At 72.0% G+C, this 20,395-nt stretch overlaps 2 protein-coding genes across 2 annotated transcripts; one reads left to right on the top strand and one right to left on the bottom strand.

Annotated features, from left to right (window-relative positions):
* PARP10 (poly(ADP-ribose) polymerase family member 10) lies at positions 1 to 5,187 on the bottom strand. The gene is made up of 10 exons (XM_035570164.2): positions 5,028 to 5,187; positions 3,975 to 4,214; positions 3,534 to 3,761; positions 2,635 to 3,389; positions 2,349 to 2,561; positions 2,119 to 2,239; positions 1,048 to 2,040; positions 836 to 969; positions 555 to 729; positions 1 to 451 (listed from the first exon to the last, which is right to left on the bottom strand). The coding sequence occupies exons 1-10, from the start codon at positions 5,185 to 5,187 to the stop codon at positions 147 to 149; spliced, it is 3,324 nt and encodes a 1,107-aa protein (XP_035426057.1). The 3' UTR covers positions 1 to 146.
* A 320-nt stretch (positions 5,188 to 5,507) lies between these two features.
* Positions 5,508 to 10,004, top strand: GRINA (glutamate ionotropic receptor NMDA type subunit associated protein 1). Its single transcript, XM_035570128.2, has 7 exons — positions 5,508 to 5,558; positions 6,998 to 7,332; positions 7,880 to 7,992; positions 8,076 to 8,276; positions 8,627 to 8,755; positions 8,935 to 9,078; positions 9,258 to 10,004. The coding sequence occupies exons 2-7, from the start codon at positions 7,032 to 7,034 to the stop codon at positions 9,405 to 9,407; spliced, it is 1,038 nt and encodes a 345-aa protein (XP_035426021.1). The 5' UTR covers positions 5,508 to 5,558; positions 6,998 to 7,031; the 3' UTR covers positions 9,408 to 10,004.
* The last annotated feature ends 10,391 nt before the right edge of the window (positions 10,005 to 20,395 follow it).

The following is a 20,395-nucleotide window of genomic DNA, read 5'->3' as shown; positions in this document are numbered from 1 at the left end:
GTCTTTATTCCAAATCCCGTATGCGTTGCACCCGCGTCCCTGCGCCCCGCACCTGTCCCTGCCCCCTGAGGCCAGCCCGGGGCCATCCCCACGTCCCCGACCCCCGCTGGGACCCCCCCGCAGCCAGTCCCGGGGGGCCGCCGGGCTCAGGCCCCCAGCTTGGAGCGGCGGCAGGTGATGAGGTACTGGGGGTAGGCCTGCGTGTCGTTGAAGATGACGAAGATGCTGGGCTCGGACAGGTTGTCCACGACGCTGTCGTAGCGCCGCGGGGCGCCCGCCGCCTCCCGCAGCGGAGGTGCCCGCATGTCCCGGCTGCCCAGCGTGTAGTCCCCCGTCAGCGCCTTGGCCACGAAGATGTACTTGTTGCCGTCCGTGCCGCAGGGCGAGTACTGCTCCTGCGCCGACACGGCCGCCTTGGCCGCGAAGTACACGCCGAGCCCATAGAGAGCAGCTGCGGCAGAGGGGTCAGCCGGCAGCGCCGGGGGCACGGGGCCGGCACCCAACACTGGCGCGTGGTGCTGCGCCCGTGGTCCTCCCCCCCACCCCGTGCTCACCGTTCTTGCCACAGAAGCTGCGGTTGAAGCCGTGCAGGCAGATCTCGCGGCTGGACTGCTCCGTGGTGCCGTGGAAGAGGACCCGCTCCACGGCCCGGCTGCGGCACGCCTTCTCCATGCTGGCCTTCTTCAGCTGGTACTGCTTGTAGAGCAGCGGGTGGATCAGCTTCTCCACCTGCCGACAGCGCGCAGCGTTCAGGCCCTGTGGCTCCAACCCCCCGGGACCCCCACCAGGACCCTGCTTCGGACCCCAGCCCCGCGCCACCCTGCAGGGACCCCACCTTCACGATGTGGATCTTGTTGTACAGCTCCTCCAGGGTGGCGTAGAAGAGCTGCACGGTGTCCCCAAACTCCTCCGAGTCCTCGGCCAGCGGCATCAGCCTCACCTCCTCGTCCAGCCCCGACGCCTCCGGCCCTGCGGAACAGACGCGGCACCGGTGAGGGGGGGGCAGCCCGTGGCGGTGCGGGACCCCCGTCCCTCTGCGGCACGCACCGAGCAGGTGCCAGGCGCTCTCGCTGGGGGGCTCGCTGCGCGAGATGGGCAGGGCAGAGGCAGTGCTGATGTCGTACTCCTCCATCTGCTCCAGGTCGACGATGACGGGCCGCCCGTCCAGCAGCACGTCCAGATGCCTCTCGCGGCGCTGCCAAGCCGCCTCCAGCAGCGCGGCGGTGGCGGGCTCGTAGGGCACGGCCGTGCCCGTGGGGTCCCAGCGCACCCAGCGTGCCGCCGCCCCGGGGGGCCCGTGCTCTGCTGGCCTCAGCCGCTGCAGCAGGACGGCGAGGTCGCGGGCGGCAGCGGCGGTGTAGCCGGCGAAGCCGTGCAGCGTGGCCGTGGAGTCACGCAGGCAGAGGCGCACGGCGTGCCGGCGCTGCAGCAGGGCCAGGCAGCGGCGGCAGCCGGCCGGCAGCGCCCGCAGCCCCGCGCTCTCCACCTGCTCCGTGCGCAGCCGAGCCTCCAGAGCCTGCTCCAGCTGCCGGGGCAGCGCGCTCACGTCCTGCTCGAAGGAGGCGTACAGCGTCACCCGTGCCGTGTCGGCTGCCGGCAGGGCCTCCTCCAGCGAGGCCTCCAGCGCGGCCAGGAGGCCAGCATCCTCCTCTTCCGAGGCGGGGCCGGGGCCAGCCCGCTGCTCCTCCTGGTAGGAGTGCAGGGACAGCGCGGTGGCGCGCTCCAGCTCCTCATCCTCGTGCCGCGTGCTGTCCATGGACTGCTGGATGGCCAGCAGCATCTGCGCCTCCTCTTCCTCTGCCTGGCCCTCCAGCTTGCCCAGGAGCACGTCCTCGGTGCCATAGCTGTCAGACATCTCCCAGAGCTCCTGATCCTTGCCGAGGAGCTTGAGCACATCGCTGGGGTCCAACTCTTCGCCAAAGCTGCCCTCGAGCTGCTCCAGAGCTGCCTCATGCAGGGCGGGCAAGGGGGAGCCTCTGCCCTCCTCATCCTTGTGGGCGCCGTCGGTGCGCAGTGCTGCCAGCAGCGCCTTGATCTCCTCTGCGAGGAGAAGTCGGCGTCAGCCAGACCTGACCCGGGGGTCACCACGCCCCCAGCACCCTCCTGCACCCCGCTCACCGATGTCGGGGGGCAGGCTGTCTCCTACAGTGCCGTCGGGCAACTCCGGGCGCTTGGAGCCGAGCGTGGTGGGCAGCGGCTGCCGGCGGCAGCTCGGGGGGAGCAGCTCCGCCAGCTCCAGCTGTGGGGACGGATGGGAGGCGCTGCACACGCAGGCAGCACAGAGCCGGTGCCGCTGGCACCCTCCTCCCGGCCTCCCCGGGCAGCATCAGAGCCAGCGCCGGCCGTACCTGGGGGTCCGGGGGGCTCCACTGGATGTTGCCCAGCTCGAGGACACACTGGAAGCGGCTCTCCAGCTGGCGCAGGATGCTCTGCCCACCCTTGTCCAGCAGGAAGCGGGCGACGCCAGGGTAGTGCAGCGTCACCGTCTGCGAGCTGACGGTGCCCAGGAGGCTCTGCAGGAACTCGGCGGCGGCCTGGCACCGCCCGGCCTCCCCGCTCACCTGTGGGACAGCACCGCGGGGTCAGCCCTGCCCACGGCAGCACCCCCCGGCCCCCCGCCGGCCCCACACTCACCCTGAAGCCGGCGACGTCGTCGCCTTCCAGCGGCAGCATGGAGACCTCGGGGATGCTGGCCAGCAGGTCCTGGTAGTGCCGCTGCAGGTAGCGCAGCGCGCCCCGCTCCATCGACACCAGCGTCTCGTCGGGCGCCGCGTCCCGCAGGAAGTCGCGCAGCTGCTGCCGGTTCTCCTGCTCCGTGCCGCGCAGCGCCAGGCCCTGCAGCCGCCCGGTGCCGGGGGCCAGCTGCATCTCGCAGCACCGCAGCCGCTCGCGCAGCTGGTGCCAGCGCGGCGAGCACAGCGCCAGCGCCTCGCGCGCCGACAGCTCCACGGTGAAGGGGCTGAGGGCGTCCTGCAGCAGGCGGGCGGCATCGCGGGCGGCCGCGGGGCTCCGTGCCGTCACCACCACCTCGCCCTCCGCCACGGCATAGCCGGCCGGTGCGGCGCAGCCGGCCAGGAGCTGCCCCAGGTGCGCGCGGACGTCCTCGCGGCGCAGGAAGAGCAGCGTCGGGGCCGGCAGTGCCAGGCGCTCCTGTGCCATCGCCTCCGTCACCGTCTGCAGCCGTGGCTCGGACTCAGCTGCTGACGGCACCGGGCTCGGCTCCAGTGGGAGCTCTGCCGGCTCCGGGCTGCTCTCCTCATGGCCAGGAGCAGGCGGCTCAGCGTCTGTGGGGTCCAGCTCCTCCGCCGGCTCCAGGAACTCGTAGTAGGGCGAGACGGCCAGCTCGCTGTCCTGCAGCTGGTGCGGCTGCTGCAGCACCCGCGCTGCCACTGCCGGGAGAGAGACGTGGTGCAGCCGGGGACCGTGCGCGCCCCCGCTGCGGGGACAGGGATGGGACAACCAGGATAAGCTGCAGGAGGGGGCAAAGTAGAAAGCGGGGCCCCCCCAGGCCATGCCAGCATGCGGCCGCTCACCTGCGGGCTCCTGGAAGGAGACGATGGCCGTTCGGCTCCCCGGCAGCACCCGCACGGTGCGCACGCAGCCGCCACCGCTGCGCCGGTTCTCGAAGTAGAGCTCCAGCAGGTCCCGGTGCAGCCCCGGCGCCCGCACCCGCACGCTGTCGGTCTGTGGCAGCCGCTGCACGGCCAGCACGGCCCCCTCCAGCCCGCGGCACCGCACCCGCTCCTCCACCGCCGCCAGCGCTGCCGGGGAGGCGGCGGTGACGCCGGGGCTGCATTGGGGCATGCACCAGCACCTCCCCGCCCAGCCCTCCCAGCGCCCACCAGTGCTCCCAGTCTCCCGCCGCTGGGATCAGGGGCTGCGGCACCCCCAGCACCACGGCGCCGGGCAGGGAGAGGGGGCAGCCAGCCCGGCACGGCCGCAGCGCCCCCAAACCGCCGCCACGGTGCCCTCACCAGCATCGTCGAGCGGCTCGTGCAGCCGCAGCAGCGCCCAGTCCCCGGTGCGGTGCAGGCTGTAGGTGCCGGGGGGCCGCTCCAGCACGTGCTCCACGTAGAGCTCCAGCAGCTCGGGGGGGGTCTGGGGGCTGACGCCCTGCAGCAGGAGCCCGGCCGGGTCCCAGGCAGGGGCCGGGCGCACCCGCAGCTCCGCGCCCTGCAGCCGGTGGGGGCCCCGGGCCAGGACGCCCTGGGCATCTGGGGAGGGCGAGCGTCACTGGGGGGCTGGGGGCAGCACCCACGACCCGCACCCTGCCCCATGCCGCACAGCCCCGACCTCGGGCTGGTGGTGCAGCTCACCAGTGCTCCCAGTTTGGACCAGGGCCCCCAGTGCCCAGCCCAGCGCTCCCAGTTTGGACCAGACCTCCCCCCCCACCCCCAGTGCTCCCAGTTTGGACCAGGGCCCCCTCACACCCCAACCCAGTGCTCCCAGTTTGGACCAGGGCCCCCAGTGCCCAGCCCAGCGCTCCCAGTTTGGACCAGGGCCCCCTGCACCCCAACCCACTGCTCCCAGTTTGGACCAGACCCCCCTCACACCCCAACCCAGTGCTCCCAGTTTGGACCAGGCCCCCCCAAACCCCAACCCAGTGCTCCCAGTTTGGACCAGGCCCCCTCACACCCCAACCCAGTGCTCCCAGTTTGGACCAGGCCCCCTCACACCCCAACCCAGTGCTCCCAGTTTGGACCAGGGCCCCCAGTGCCCAGCCCAGCGCTCCCAGTTTGGACCAGGGCCCCCTGCACCCCAACCCACTGCTCCCAGTTTGGACCAGACCCCCCTCACACCCCAACCCAGTGCTCCCAGTTTGGACCAGGCCCCCCCAAACCCCAACCCAGTGCTCCCAGTTTGGACCAGGTCCTCCAATGCCCAGCCCAGTGCTCCCAGTTTGGACCGAGGCCCTCTGCACCCCAACCCAGTGCTCCCAGTTTGGACCAGGCCCCCCCACACCCCAACCCAGTGCTCCCAGTTTGGACCAGGTCCTCCCAGCAGCAGCCCGGCCCCGACCCTCTCACCTTGGGGGCTCTCGAAGGTGAGGAGGAAGAGCGGCCCCAGGCGCTGGCAGCTCCGCACGGGGCCCCCCCCCGAGCGCCGCCGGCTCTCGAAGTAGAGGACGAGGAGGTCCTCCTCGGCGTCGGGGGGGGCGCCCCCCACCTCCAGCACCCCCTCCGCCATCCTGCGCGAGCCTCCTCTGGGGGGGGGCCGCTCAGCCCGGCGACCCCCAACACCCCCACCCCGTGCGCCCCCCGCACCCGCACGGCCCCCCCCGACCCACGGCGGCACAGCTCCGGGGGACCCCGGCCCCCCGCGCACCCCCCTGCGCCCCCCTACTCCCCACGCCCCCCGCGCACCGCTCCGGGCCCGGCCCCGCCCCAGCACGGAACCGAAACCGAAACGGGACGGGGCGGGGGCGGGGCAGCGCCCGGGCTCCGCCCGTAGCCACGCCCCTTCGCCGAGGCCCCGCCCCGCCATGCCCCGCCCCCCCCCTCGAGGCCCCGCCCCTCCCGGCGCGGCGCGGAGCGGAGCGGCGCTGCCTGCACGGCGCGGTGAGCGGGGGCGCGCACCCCGGCCCCGGGCTGGGGGCTGGGGGCCGGGGGCGGGCAGGGGGCCGGGAGGGGGCCCCCACGCGTGTCCGCGGGCCCGGGCGGGGGGCGCAGAGCCCGGCACGGCCCGGCCCGGCCCGGCCCGGCCCCGCTGCGGCGGCGCTGCGGCGGCGCAGCCCCCCCCCGGCGCTGCGGCACCGGAGAGCCCCGGCCCGCAGGGTCCCGCCGGGCCCCGCAGCCCCCGGGCCCCCGCCGCCCGCAGCCCCCGGGATTAGCAGCGGCCGGGCCGTAAATAGGCCGCGGTGGGGAATTACGGGCGTTAGGGCAAAGCGGCTTATGGCCGGGCTGCGTGACACCCCCGTGACATGTCCCCCCGCCGTGACATGCTACTCCCCCCGTAACATGCCACCCCCCGTGACATGCCCCCCCGTGACATGCCACCCCCCCGTGACACGCCACCCCCGTGACGTGACACCCCCGCACCGCACCCCCCCTGTGCCTTCTGCTCCTTGTCCCCACAGCAGGGCTCCCGGCTGTCCCCAGCAGCGTGGGCAGCCTGCCAGGGTGCAGGGACGCAGCCCTATAGCAGGGGACGGTGGGGACACTTCCCCTTCCCGGAACCCAGCAGGGGTTTCCCCGTCCTGGCCCGGGTGTGGGTCTTGGTCTCTGCCCCGCGGGGCAGAGCTGTGCTGTGGGGCTGTGTGGGGTGCCAGTGCAGCCGTGCCGTGGGGCTGTGTGGGGCCGTGCCGTGGGGCTCTGTAGGGTGTGATGTGGGGTGCTGCTGGGGCACGGCTATGGGGCTGTGTGGGGCTGTGCGGGGAGCGATGCGGGGCGTCAGCATGGCCTTGCTGCGGGGCAGTGCGGGGGGCGGTGTGGGGGGCCAGTTCAGCCCGCTGTGGGGCTGTGTGTGGGGCACTGTGGGGCCATGTGGGGCTGTGTGTGGGGTGCTGTGGGGCCGTGCTGGGCGCTACGGGGCCATATGTGGGGCTGTGTGGGGCTGTGTGGCGCTACGGGGCCATGTTGGGCGCTATGGGGCCGTGTGGGGGGCTGTGGGGCACTGTGGGGCCGTGGGGGGGGCTCTATGGGGCCGTGTGGGGCCGTGTTGGGCGCTATGGGGCCGCGCAGACCCCGACGCAGGCCGCAGCCGCGGACATCCCAGGCCCTGCGGGGGTGGCGCAGGCGCGGGTCGGAGCCAGGCCTGAGCTGGGCCGCGCGGTGCCCGCAGGCGGCGGGGGCCAGACCCGGGCCATGGCGGGGGGGGCCCGGCGGCGGCGGCCTCACCGGGACCGGGCCGGGCCGGGGGGGGGGGGGGGAGGGGGGCGGCGTCGCCATGGCAACGTCCCCGCCGCCGGGCCGCCATCTTGTGCGGAGGGGCCGGGGCTGCCCCGGGCGATGTCCGCCGGGCCTCACCGGGGCTCTGCCCCCCGTTCTCCCCCCTGCAGCGCAGCGGCGGCCCCGAGCCCCAGCCGGGCGAAGATGTCCCACGAGAAGAGCTTCCTGGTGACGGCCGACGGCTTCCCGGGCCCGCAGCCCCCGGCCCCCGCGCCCTACGGGCAGCCGCCGTACCCCGCCGGGCCCTACCCGCCGCCCCCGTTCGCCCCCGCGCCCTACGGGCAGCCCGGCTTCGCGCCGGGGCCGGGGCCGTACCCCGCCGGGCCCTACCCGCCCGCCCCGTACCCCGCTGGGCCGTACCCCCCCGCAGGGCCCTACCCGCAGGGCCCCTACGCCCAGCCGCCATATGCCCAGCCGCAGCCCATGGTGCCCGGGGACCAGGACTGTAAGTGGGGGGCACGGGGCGGGGGGGGCGCGGAGCCCCCCGGGCAGGGGGTGGGCACGGGACGATGGCACCCGGGCTCTGGGAGGGGGGCACAGCAGGGCCAGGACCCCCAGTGCCTCAGCAGAGGTGGGACCCCCTTTGGCTGGCTACGGGGGGAGTGTACTCAGCCCCCACAGGCCGTGGTGGGGGGCACAGCGGTGTGGGGGCACTCCCAGCACCCCAGGAGAGGAGGGATCCCCACTTTGGCTGGCTGTGGGGGGAGCGTACTCAGCCCCCCCAGGCTGTGGGAGGGGGGCACAGCAGGGCCGGGACCTCCAGCACCCCAAGGCGAGGAGGGATCCCCCCTTTGGCCAGCCATGGGGGGAGCAGAGCTCGCCCCCCCAGCCCCGCCACCTCTCTTCTCTCCCCCACCGCCGCCAGGCGCCGCGCGGCCACACCGCGTGCCGCGGGGCTCGGGCGTCCGAGTGGGTGAGCGGCTGCCCCCGGGGGCTGGCGGCGCTGTGGGCCCCGCGCCCCTCGCTCACCGCCCGCCCCCCCCCCCCCACAGCCCCGCTGCACAGCACCTACCACGAGGACGGGCCGCCCTCCTACTACGACAACCAGGACTTCCCCTCGGCGCACTGGGACGACAAGAGCATCCGGCAGGCCTTCATCCGCAAGGTGGGGGCGCGGGGGCCGGCGCCCAGCGCTGCCGGCGGGGCTGGGGCTCGGGCGTCCCGTGGTGACCCGTGCCGTTCCCGCAGGTGTTCCTGGTGCTCACCCTGCAGCTCACCGTCACCTTCGCCTTCGTGGCAGTGTTCACCTTCGTGAAGGGCGTGAAGGGCTTCGTGCAGCGCAATGTCTGGACCTACTACATCTCCTACGCCGTCTTCTTCATCTCGCTCATCGTGCTCAGCTGCTGCGGGGACTTCCGCCGCAAGCACCCCTGGAACCTGGTCGCACTGGTGAGCTCCTGCCCGCCCTGCCTGGCCCCACGGCTCGCGAAGCGTGGGGCTGAGAGGAGCCCATGGGGCTGAGAGCGGCTTGTGGGGCGGAGGGCAGCTCGCTGGTGCCTCGAGGCTTCCCCAACATCTTGGGAAAGCGCGGGGCCCTGCAGCCTGCCTGCTGTGGGGAAGGGACTGTCCTGGAGTGGGGCTCATCTGGCGTGGTCTGGGCAGCGGGGGGGTCTGTCTGTCCCAAAACAGCAGAGCCCAGTGCATGCAGCACCTTCTCCGGGGAGTGAGCAGCCAGAGCGCGTGGCGAGGGGCAGACGGGGCTGGCTGGGCCCGGCTGATGCATTGTTTGTCCCCCCCAGTCCATCCTGACCGTCAGCCTGTCCTACATGGTGGGGATGATCGCCAGCTTCTACAACACTGACGCTGTCATCATGGCCGTGGGCATCACGGTCGTCGTCTGCTTCACGGTCGTCATCTTCTCCCTGCAGGTGCGCGCTGGGGGTGGCGGCGGGCGGGCGGCCCCCGGCTCCCTGTGGGGCTGGGGCAGTGCTGGGGGGGCCGTGCTGGGGGGGCCGTGCCGGGCCGGGTGGGCTCGGGGCAGAGGAGACTCGGGGACCCCCGGCTCTCCTCCCTCCATGCGGCCGGCTGACCCTGCGCTGTCCCGCAGACCAAGTACGACTTCACCTCCTGCCGGGGCGTGCTCATCATCTGCCTCGTCGTGCTCATCCTCTTCTCGATCCTCTGCATCTTCATCCGGAACCGCATCATGGACATCATCTACGCTTCCCTGGGGGCCCTGCTCTTCACCTGTGTAAGTGCTGGCGTGCTGGGGAGGGAGCCCACAGCCTCCCTGGGAGTGGGGACGCCAAAAAGAGGGTTCGAAGCGGTCGTTCCCTGGGGGCCGAGCCATCGGCAGGATCCCCGTGGCAGCGAGGGGGTGACCCGCTCGTGGGGCGCTGCCTCCACCCCGTGCCTGCCCGTCTCTTGCAGTTCCTGGCGGTGGACACGCAGATGATCCTGGGCAACAAGCAGCTGGCGCTCAGCCCCGAGGAGTACATCTTCGCCGCCCTCAACCTCTACACAGACATTATCAACATCTTCCTCTACATCCTGGCCATCATCGGCAGGGCCAAGGAGTAGGGTCCCCACCGCCACAAGTAGCCGTGCCCCGCGGTGCGCGGCGCCCTCCCCTCGCCCCAGCACGTTCCGTTCGGTGTTCTCATCGCCCCCCCCTTGTCCGTTCCCCTCTTAGAGTCTCTCTGCCCCCTGCCACCTCCCTGCCCGCGGCCAGGAGCTGCCGGGGGGGCGCAGGGTGCCCGGCACCACGGGTGGCAGCCTGGGCCCCGTGCCGGGTGCGCCGCCCCCCGCTCAGCCCCCGCTTCCTCCCCCGCTGTGAATAAGGCGCCCCCCCCCTCGCGTTGAATGACAATTGGAAGCACTTTCTCACCCAGCCCGCGGTGGAGCTCGCCCCGTCCGTCCTTCCTCCCCGCACGCGTGCTCTGCCCTCACCCCCTGCCCCTCCCCACGGCCATGCAGGCCCGGGGGGGGCTCCTGCACCCCCGGCTCAGGCAGAGCTGCGAGCAGGGTCCCACCGGGCCAGGCGCCGCTTGCTGCCGGAGCGTCCCTGCGGGGCCCCCACCACCCCCGGCACCCCCAGCCCCTTCCGCGCGCGGCCAGAGGCTCCGTCCTCACCCCGTTCTGTGGCTCCGGTTCTGCCGTTAATAAAACTGTTTAGTTCACCTCTCCGGTGTCGTCGTTCCTTTCCTGACCCCCCCCGACCCACCTGCACCCTGGGGTGCAGCCCAGGCCCCCAGCTCCTCCCTCCCATGCTGCTGCCCCCTCCCCATGCGGCTGCCCCCTCCCCACGCTGCTGCCCACACACGCCCCACGAGTGCTGGGGGCTTGCCCGGCCCTGGGGGCTCTCCGGGCCCCCAGCCGTGCGTGGGCTCCGGATGCCACCGTGGTGGAGAGCCTTGGAGCCAGAGGCTGAGGCTGAGACCCCCGAGGTGGGAGGAGGAGACCCCTCCTCACCCTTAGCTCCTGGCTCGTTCCCCAGCCAGGGTGGCATGGGGGCGAGGGTGGGCACAGCCGTGTTTGGGGCGGGGGTCTCAGGGTGTCCCCGCCTGGCGGGCAGGGTACCAGCGTCCCCCCCTCGCCCACGCCACATCCTCCCCGCAGCGCACAGCCGTCGGGCTCAGCCGCCTCGGCCCCTTTATTCAGCGCTGGCTCCGTCCGCTCCGCTCGCCCTCGGCGCAGCCCGCGCCCTCCAGCCCCCCCCGGGCCTTGCAGCCGCAGCAGGGCTGAGCTGCCCCCCGTGCCCGGCCGCACTCGGGGCGCAGCGAGCCCCTGGCCCGGGGGTGCCCTCTGCAGCACCCAAGGGAGCAGGGCCCCCGGGGCTCCTGGGGGGAGGTTTCCAACATCCCCCCCCCGCGACAGAACGGGGGCCGCCGGTCGCGCTCGGCTTGGGCGGCGTCGCGCTGCGCCCGCAGCTCGAAGGTCTTGGCGATGAGCTGCACCGTGTTCACGGCGCCCGGGCGCTGCTGCGGGGGGGCCCAGGCCACCGGGCCCTCCGGCTCCCCCCCGGGGTCCCGGCCCCGCGCCAGGGTCCCCGCTGGCTCCCGGTGCCGGTGGCGGCTCCGCTCCCCGTCCGGCTCCCGGCACGGCTCCTCCGTGCTCCTGCCCCAGCTCCAGCGCGGGGGGCAGCCGCAGCCGCAGCCACGCAGGGGGCTGGTGCCCGGCTCTGCATGGCTGCAGCTCGGCATCCCGGGGGGGCCCTGCAGCCAGGAGGCACAGAGCTGCTGGTGCTGCCACATGCCAAGCGTCCTGCCCGGCCGCAGCCGGCTCTGCGCCGCGACGCCTACCTGGTTGTCCGTGGGGGGCTCGCAGTGCGGGATCCTGCCCGCCCTGATCACGGTGGTGGCAGCTCCGTGGCAGATCCGCGACTCGGGGCTCAGCATGGCGCAGGCGGCAGTGGTGCGCGTGGCCCAGCCGTGCGTGGGGCTGCCCGCGGGGCCGCGGGTGGGCCGAGCGCCTGGCGCGTCCCGCTGCCTGCCGGCACTGCCGCAGCACCGCTCCGGGGCGCCGGGCGGCTCGCCCTGCCTGCACAGCCACGGGCCGGGGCCGTGCGGCACCGGGTGCCCGGGCAGCCCCCAGCCGTGCCCGCACTCCCGGCACGGCGCAGCTCCGCCGTCCCGCTCCCAGGGGCAGGCACTGCTCAGCACCTCCACGGTGGCGCAGCAGCCGTGCAAGGCGTGCCAGGTGGGACCGCGGCACAGCACCTCGCCGCCCTGCCCGCAGCACCCGCTGCCGTGGCTCCCCCAGGGCGGGCCGTGGCGCGGCTCGGGCCGGGCGCTGTGGCGGGGTGCTCCCCCGCCGCCCCCCTCCGGCCCGGCCGCCAGCGCCTGGCCCGGGCTCTCGCCGTGGCCCTGGAAGCGCGCCTTGGCCCGCTGGAAGCGGCGGTTGTGGTGGCGCAGCCTCTCCAGGGAGGCGGTGTGGGCCACGGGGCCTGGCCGGTTGTTCTCCTCGGGGACGTCCTCGCGCACCGGGGGGACCTCGGTGGCCGCCGCCGGCACCTGCTGGCTCAGGAACTCCTCCAGCATCTGGGCGGCCAGGCTGGTGGTGATGAAGGAGCGGTCGATGGCGGGGCCTGGCCCCGACGGCCCCGGGCTGAGCTTGCAGGAGGCCGCCAGCATGGTGCCCAGCGCCTCCTCCGTGCCCGGCTTCAGGCTGGCGCTGCCGGCAGACGAGGAGGCATCAGCAGAGCCCCCGGAGCCCCCCAGGCTCTCGGCAGAGCGTGTGGATGCGCTGGGGCTGCCGGGACGCTTGGCGGGGCCGGGGCAGGGCAGGGAGCTGCCGGCGCAGCCCCCCCGGGCGTCGCAGCAGCAGGAGGGGCTCGCACAGGCAGCGGGCGGCCGCGCATCTGGCTCCGGCACGCTGCTGCCTGCGCAGTGGCTGCAGCACTTCATGGCAGGCTGGCGACGGGGGGGTCCTCCTGCGGGGCGGGGGGAAAGCAGGTGGAGAGGGGTCAGGCCTCTCTGCGCCGGCCTCAAGCGCAGCTGGGATGCGGCACCCGCAGCCACCGCACCGTGCCAGACACTGCCCACCTCGTGCAGCACAAGGGGACTGCGGGGCGGCGGGTGTAGCTCCTCCCAACCATAACTGTAACCGTAACCATAACCACAAGCACAACCATAAGCACAAATATAACCACAGCCATAACCACAAGCACAACCACAACCACACACATAACCATAACCATAACCACAGCCATAACAATAACTGTAGCCAAAGCCATAACCATAGCCACGACCATAACCATAAAACCATAACAACAACCACAACCATAGCTACAGCCACAACCACAAACATAACCACAACCACAACCGTAACCGTAACCGTAACCATAACTGTATCCATAACCACAACCATAACCACAGCCACAGCCACAACCATAACCATAGCCGTGACCACAACCACAGCCATAGCCATAACCGCAGCCACAACCACAACCATAAAACCACGACCATGACCCTCCCCACACTCCCCACGCCTGCCGCCGCCAGCCCCCAGCACCCCCGCGCCCCGCGGGTGCCACCTGTACCCTCCTTGCAGGGGCTGCACGGGTGCCTGCCAGGACCAAGCACCATGGAGCCGGGGGGGGGGTGTCACGTGCCGGGGGGGGGGTCCTCTGTGACATCCCCCTCGGAACCACACGTCCCCCGGGATGGAGACGCCCTGGCAGCTGCTGGCACCCTCGTCCCGTGCCTGACCACCACCGAGGGGCTTCCCATGCCCGGTGGGAGCAGCCCCCCGGCCCCCGCACCCAGCGGGGGGCTGGGGCAGGGGGCCATGCAGCCGCTCCCCGCCATCCGCCCCTCGCGCACCGGGCTGTCCGTCTTCGCCTGCTACGACCAGCTGCGGCACGAGATCCAGGCGCTGCTGGCGGAGAACGAGGAGCTGGCTCGCGTGGTGAACCTCATCAAGGAGCACCAGCAGCTGCGGCACATCCTGCGCGGCCACCCCAGCATCCAGCCCCTGCTCGTCTCCACGCCCCGCGACAGCCCCGGAGACCCCGCCGGCGGCACCGCAGGTCAGGGGCGGCCGGCACCGCGGTGAGCCGGCTGCGGGGGGACAGGGGCTCAACGCCTGCCCCCTCCTGCAGCGAGCGCGGCGTGGGACAGGGAGTCGGCGCAGAACCAAAGCGTCCCGCTGTCACCCACGTGGTTCAACCTGCAGCCGCAGAGCATCACGTCTGAGACGTCCCTGCCCGGCACGGAGATCGGCACCGTCCTGTTCTCACCCATCACCGGGAACAAGAGTAACCGCAGGGCCTGGGGCGCGTGCGTGCGGCCGTGTGCGGGACCCGCGGCCGGACCCTTCCCCCGTGGGCACCCCCAGCCAGGGTTCCCTGCACCACCCCCGCCCTGCAGCCCCCGTGCTGTGCACACCCATGGGGGCGTCCCACAGCACCCGCAGCCCCGGAGTCCCCAGGTGGAGGCAGCAGCTCCCTGTGTCCCCGTCCCTGTCCCCTCACCACGGCCTCACGTGTGCCCCCACTTGCAGGAAGGGGACGGGAGGTGCTGGGGGCACAGGGCACAGGGCAGGGACCGAGACCACCGTGCCTGTCTCTGCAGCCGTGCCAGTGAATATGTATGGCAACCCTTCCGTGGGGGGCAACTACCTGCGGCTCTCCTGCCCCCCCGAATTGTATGGCAACTTCAGCCTGCCCCTGGAGCGCCAGCTGCCCCCTGAGCAGCCCCCAGACCCACAGAAGCCAGAGCAGAGGAGCCCCAGCGTGCAGCAGCCGGACCTGCAGAGCCCCGGCCCCCCGGTGACCCCGGTCCCAGTGACCCCGATCGCGGTGACCTCGATCCCGGTGACCCCGGTCCCGGTGCCGCCGGAGCCGCTGTCCCCAGGAGCAGCAGCAGAAGCCGCTGGACCTGCGGCTCCCCGACGTCCGGCGCAAGGAGCCCTCACGGAAGTCACCCAGAGCTGCCGAGCGCCCACCCGCCACCCCGCAGACACCGCATGGCGCCAGCCAGCGAGGTACAGGCCGGGGGACGGGGGTCGGAGTGCGCTGGGCCACCCCCCGATGTCCCCACTGCCCCCCGGACAGAGCTGCTCCCACCACCCCTGGCTCCCGCCTGCCCCAGTGCTCCCAGTATGGAGCTGGCCCAGCTGTGCGGGTGGGATCACCTTTGGGTGGGATCAGTGGGTGGGGGCTCCCCCTCGTACCCAACATATCAGACCCCTGCAAGTGCCCCCAAATCCCCTCTCCATGGGGAAATCCCGCCTGTGAGCAGCCCCAAGCCCCTGCGACCCCAGAAGCAGCCCCACGGCTTGGAAGGGGGTCCTGGGGTGAGGGGCTGTGGGGGCAGGACAGCCGGGGGGCAGTGGTGAGAACCTGCCCCCCCCCCCTCCCGCAGATGCCCGGCACTGGGAGCGCCTGGTGGGGGAGATCGCCTTCCAGCTGGACCGCCGCATCCTCGCCAACATCTTCCCCGAGCGGTCCCGGCTCTACGGCTTCACCGTCAGCAACATCCCCGAGAAGATCATGGCGGTGGGGGAAGGATGGGGTGTGGGGGATGGAGGGGATGGGGATGGGGATGGGATGGGATGGGATGGGGACGGGATGGGGATGGGGATGGGGATGGGGATGGGATGGGATGGGATGGGGACGGGATGGGGATGGGGATGGGATGGGGATGGGGATGGGATGGGATGGGATGGGATGGGATGGGATGGGATGGGATGGGGATGGGGATGGGATGGGATGGGATGGGGATGGGGATGGGGATGGGATGGGATGAGGATGGGATGGGGATGGGATGGGATGGGATGGGATGGGGATGGGGATGGGGATGGGATGGGATGGGATGGGATGGGATGGGGATGGGATGGGATGGGATGGGATGGGGATGGGATGGGGATGGGATGGGGATGGGGATGGGATGGGGATGGGGATGGGGATGGATGGGATGGGATGGGATGGGGATGGGGATGGGGATGGATGGGATGGGATGGGGATGGGATGGGATGGGGATGGGATGGGATGGGATGGGATGGGGATGGGATGGGGATGGGATGGGGATGGGGATGGGATGGGGATGGGATGGGATGGGGATGGGATGGGGATGGGATGGGATGGGGATGGGATGGGATGGGGATGGGGATGGGATGGGGTGGGCTGGGGATGGGGATGGGGATGGGATGGGATGGGATGGGGATGGGATGGGATGGGATGGGATGGGGATGGGATGGGATGGGGATGGGGATGGGATGGGGTGGGATGGGGATGGGGATGGGGATGGGATGGGATGGGATGGGATGGGGATGGGATGGGATGGGGATGGGATGGGATGGGATGGGGATGGGATGGGGATGGGGATGGGGATGGGATGGGATGGGATGGGATGGGGATGGGGATGGGGATGGGATGGGGATGGGATGGGATGAGATGGGGATGGGGATGGGGATGGGGATGGGGATGGGATGGGGATGGGATGGGATGAGATGGGGATGGGGATGGGATGGGATGGGATGGGATGGGGATGGGATGGGAATGGGATGGGGATGGGATGGGGTGGGATGGGGTGGGATGGGATGGGGGCGGGACGGGATGGGGATGGGGATGGGATGGGATGGGATGGGATGGGATGGGATGGGATGGGATGGGGATGGGATGGGATGGGATGGGGATGGGATGGGGATGGGATGGGATGGGGATGGGATGAGGATGGGATGGGATGGGATGGGATGGGATGGGGATGGGGATGGGATGGGGTGGGATGGGGATGGGGATGGGGATGGGATGGGATGGGATGGGGATGGGATGGGATGGGGATGGGATGGGATGGGATGGGATGGGATGGGATGGGGATGGGGATGGGGATGGGATGGGGATGGGGATGGGGATGGGATGGGATGGGATGGGATGGGGATGGGGATGGGATGGGGATGGGATGGGATGGGATGGGATGGGGATGGGATGGGGATGGGATGGGGTGGGATGGGATGGGATGGGATGGGATGGGGGCGGGACGGGATGGATGGGGATGGGATGGGATGGGATGGGATGGGATGGGATGGGATGGGATGGGATGGGGATGGGATGGGGATGGGATGGGGATGGGATGGGATGGGATGGGGATGGGATGGGGATGGGATGGGATGGGATGGGATGGGATGGGATGGGATGGGATGGGATGGGATGGGGATGGGATGGGGATGGGATGGGATGGGGATGGGATGGGATGGGATGGGGATGGGATGGGATGGGATGGGATGGGATGGGATGGTCTCCATGCAACCCCTGGGCGCTCAGTGTCCCAGCACCACACATGCTGACCCTCCGCACCTCTCCCCCCACAGTCCATCTTCAGCAGCTCGCCGGGTGTCTTTGATGAGCAGTACTGTGCCGCCATGGCGCGGCGCTACGTCACCCTCATGACGCGCCTGAGGGCGCTGGGCTACAACCCCGAGGTGCACCCGGTGCTGGCTGAGTCCCTGGTCAACACCTTTGGCATCCTGCGGGAGCTGCCCGAGACGGCCGGCTCTGACGCCTGCGCCACCCCCAGCCCCAACCACCTGCGCCGGGTGGTGGCCGAGACGGTGCCGCCGGCGGTGCGGGCGGACGCGCTGGTGCTGCTGGAGTGCCTGCAGGAGCTGGCGCGTGAGGACGGGAAGCCGCTCTTCCTCAGCTGAGCCCCCCGCAGCCATTAAAGCCCCCCCCCCAACTCGCTGGGCACTGGTGTGGCAGTGATATAACAATAACGTGGTGCCGGTGCCCCCCCCCCCACCTTTGTGTCAGCACGTGCAGCAGGGGGCATGCGAGGCGTGAAGCGATGTGCATGGCCGTGGGCACGAGCGTGTCTGGGCACTGCTGGCCCACAGAGCAGCCGGCTGTGGGGTCGTGAATGCCCCCCCTGTGATGTGTATGACTCAGGGAGCGCCCCCGGCTGGCTCCAGCAGCGGTGCCATGGCCCAGGCAGCCGGCTGGGGGGCTGGGGGGTGGCAGTGCCCTTGGGTGCAGGCAGGGTGCAGGCAGCAGTGCCGGGGGCAGCAGCAGTGCCGGGGGCAGCAGTGCAGGCAGGGTGCCAGCAGTGGGGCTGCGGCCATGGGGCCGTGCGGGGGGAGCAGCTCGTGCCTGGAGGCTGCTGTCCTTTCACTTTCACTTCTGCATGGCGGCAGCGGCTCTGACATGGATGTGAGAGCCGGGGCAGCCGCTGCCGCCGGTGGGAACGGGCATCTGGGACACCTGTGGCATGATGGCACGGGGGGGAGAGGGGACAAGGTGCCTGCCCCCCGCCCCCCCGGCGTTCCCTGTCCCCACAGCCACGGCCTTGCCTGGGGCCTCGCCCCAGCCCCGCGGGTCCCCTGGGGCACACAGGTGACGTTGACGTCGGGCGTGCAAGGCAGTGCCGGGGTGCCAGGGGCCCTATGCACAAGTGGGGGTGCACAGCGGTGCACAGGCCCCACGGCTCCCCAGTCCCCCCCCAGAGTCCCCCAGCACCCCCCAGCACCTCCCAGCTGTGCCAGGGGACAGGGGCTGCACAGGGAGCCGCGGGTGGCAGTGACCTGGGGGCTGGGGGCAGCACGTGCCATGCCCCCTGCCCTCGCCGTGCCCCCCGCCCTCCCCACGACCCCAGCCCTCGCCGTGCCCCCAGCCCTGCTGCCGCCGTGGGAGCCGCTGACCGCAGCGGGAAGGGGAAGGAGCACAGGAAGAGGCGCTGCTCGAGCCAAACCGCCTGAAACGCGGTACCTGAAGTGGGGCTGACGGCTGAACGGCCTGGGGAGAGGTGGGGAGCGCGGCGAGGGGACGGGGAGGGGACGGGGAGGGGGACGGGAATTGGGACGGGGACAGGGATGGGGATGAGGACGGGACAGGGAGCGGGATGGGGAACGGGGATGGGGACGGGGAGCAGGGTGGGGATGGGGACAGGGAGCAGGAATGGGACGCAGGGTGAGGCCGTGGGGGCCCCCTCCCACAAGTGCAGGCTGGAGCCCCGGCACCGTGCCAAAAGGCGCTGCAGCCGCCGCTGCCCCAGTGGGCGCTCACCGTGACGCCGGTGCCCACCCCGTCGGCCATGATGGGGGGCCCAGGACAGGGACAGGGGCAGAAATGTGGGGGTGGGGGGGCAGGGTGGGGGGATTTCCCACCCTGGGGGCAGCACTGGCCCCTGGCAATCAGTCGTTCCCCCACGTTGGTGGGACCCGGCCCCGCGTCCCTCTGCCCCCCCACCTTGTGCAATGGCTCCGAGGCTGCTGGGGGGTGGGGGGACACCTGTGGCCCCCCCAGTCCTGAGGGCAGCAGGAGGGCAATGGGCAGCCAGGATGGGGTGGACACAGATGGGTGGGGGGTCGCCCCCTCCCCATGCAGAGGGGCAGGCACTGCTGCCTGCTGAGGGGGGATTTGGGGGGGGTCTGCAGGGACCTGCTCTGCACCCCGTGTCTGCCCCCAGGGGACAAATTGGGGGGGGGGGGGGCTGCCCCTGCCCTTGGGGACAGGGCTGCTCACGGTCCCCAAGGCGGAAACGGCCTCCTGCGGCCCCCCCGCCCCGCCCCGAGCCTTATCTCTCCTTCTTATCAGCACCGGGCGCCATTGCTCCCGGCGGTGCCGCCAGCCCAGGACTCAAGGGGTTACCGCTGCGGGCGTTGGCGCTGGGCAAGGTGCAGAGCAGGGGACGCGCCGCCGCCACCTCGGCCTCGCTAGCCCCGGCGCATGGAGGCGGGAGCCGCGGTGCCGGGCAGGGGCCGCGGTGCCGGGCGACCTGGGCCACGCATCCCGGCAGGAATGCGCCCATCCGGCCGGGGCAGGCGGCAGCGGGTCACGGCCAAGGCCGCGGGTCATTAGTCGGCGGGGCGGCCGGCGCCGAGCGGATGTTTGCGAGCTGTTGAGCTCCGAGCGCGCTGCGGCACGCGCGGGCAGGTGGCGGCGGCGATGGCGATGGCCCCCGGCTCCGCAGGGCGCGGAGGTGAGCGCGGGGACGCGGGCGGTGGCGTGGCCCCGGGGGAGCGCGGGCAGGGAGCCAGGGAGGCAGCTCAGGGACGGAGCCGTGCTGCAGGCAGCAGGGCACGGCGCCGCCGCCACCTGCGTGGCCTGGAGTGACCCGACCGCAGGGGCAGAAGCAGCACCGCGAGGGGGGCCCGGGGGCAAACGGGGGATGGACGGGGGCAGAGCTGCCAGCACCACAGGTCCACGCCTGCAGCGCTGCTGGCTCCGAGCCCGCCGCGGGCAGCCTGGGCAGGGAGCACTGGGCAGGCCCAGGCCATCGTCAGCCAAGCGTGGCTGAGCCACGGTGTCCCTGTGGGATGTGACCCGTGGCTGGTGACGGAGGTGGCTCAGGGGTCACTGCTCATGGGGACAGCGGGGCCTGGCTGGCTCGGCCGTGTCCCGCAGCGAGCACAGCCTGGGGACCCCGTCATGGTCCCGGTGCCCAGTAGGGGGGCAACACCGCCTCCTGCACAGCAGGGCAGGGGCCGCGTCCTGCTCGCACTCATGTGCTCGTGACCGCAAATTAACTTCCCTGTGGGAGTCAGGGCTGCCCCGAGCGAGCACCGTGTCCGGGAAGCGCCAGGACAGGCAGGACCTCGGCTGAGTCACCCCCTGCCCGTGCCTCTGCCTGTCCTCACGCCCACGGCACCGGGCAGAGCTGGTGGGGCAGGGGTCACACCACAACACCCACTGCGCCGCAGAGCACGGGACAGGCTGGGGCTGCTCCAGCCCCACGCGGAGGGGCAGGGTGATGGGACGCACGGTGGCCGCGTGCCTCGCGGGGGTTTTGGCGAGGAGCAGGTCTGAGGCACCAAGGTGTCCCCGGGCTGGGGACGCTGCTGCCCAGTGCGGTCCCGGTGGCTCCATGTGCCCTGACTGTGGGATGGGACGGGGATGGAGCAGCTGCGGCTGAGCCTCCCTGGTCCGGTAGGGGAGCACAGGACCAGCCCCACCACAGCAGCGTCCCCGAGCGCCCCGTGCACTCCCAGGGTAGAGGGCAGGACAGACGAATGGACAGACGGATGGATAGACGGATGGAGGGGCTGTCTCACAGCATGGGGCTGTGGAGTCAGGCAGGAGTCACCGGCCCCGGGCGAGACGGGCAGGAGGATGTGGGCACGGGACTGGGGCCGTT

The sequence above is a fragment of the Cygnus atratus genome, unplaced genomic scaffold (assembly GCF_013377495.2).
Source record: "Cygnus atratus isolate AKBS03 ecotype Queensland, Australia unplaced genomic scaffold, CAtr_DNAZoo_HiC_assembly HiC_scaffold_53, whole genome shotgun sequence".
Taxonomy (NCBI): Eukaryota; Metazoa; Chordata; class Aves; order Anseriformes; family Anatidae; genus Cygnus; species Cygnus atratus.
The sequence above is the reverse complement of the archived record's forward strand: the minus strand, read 5'-3'. Positions and strand labels throughout refer to the sequence as shown.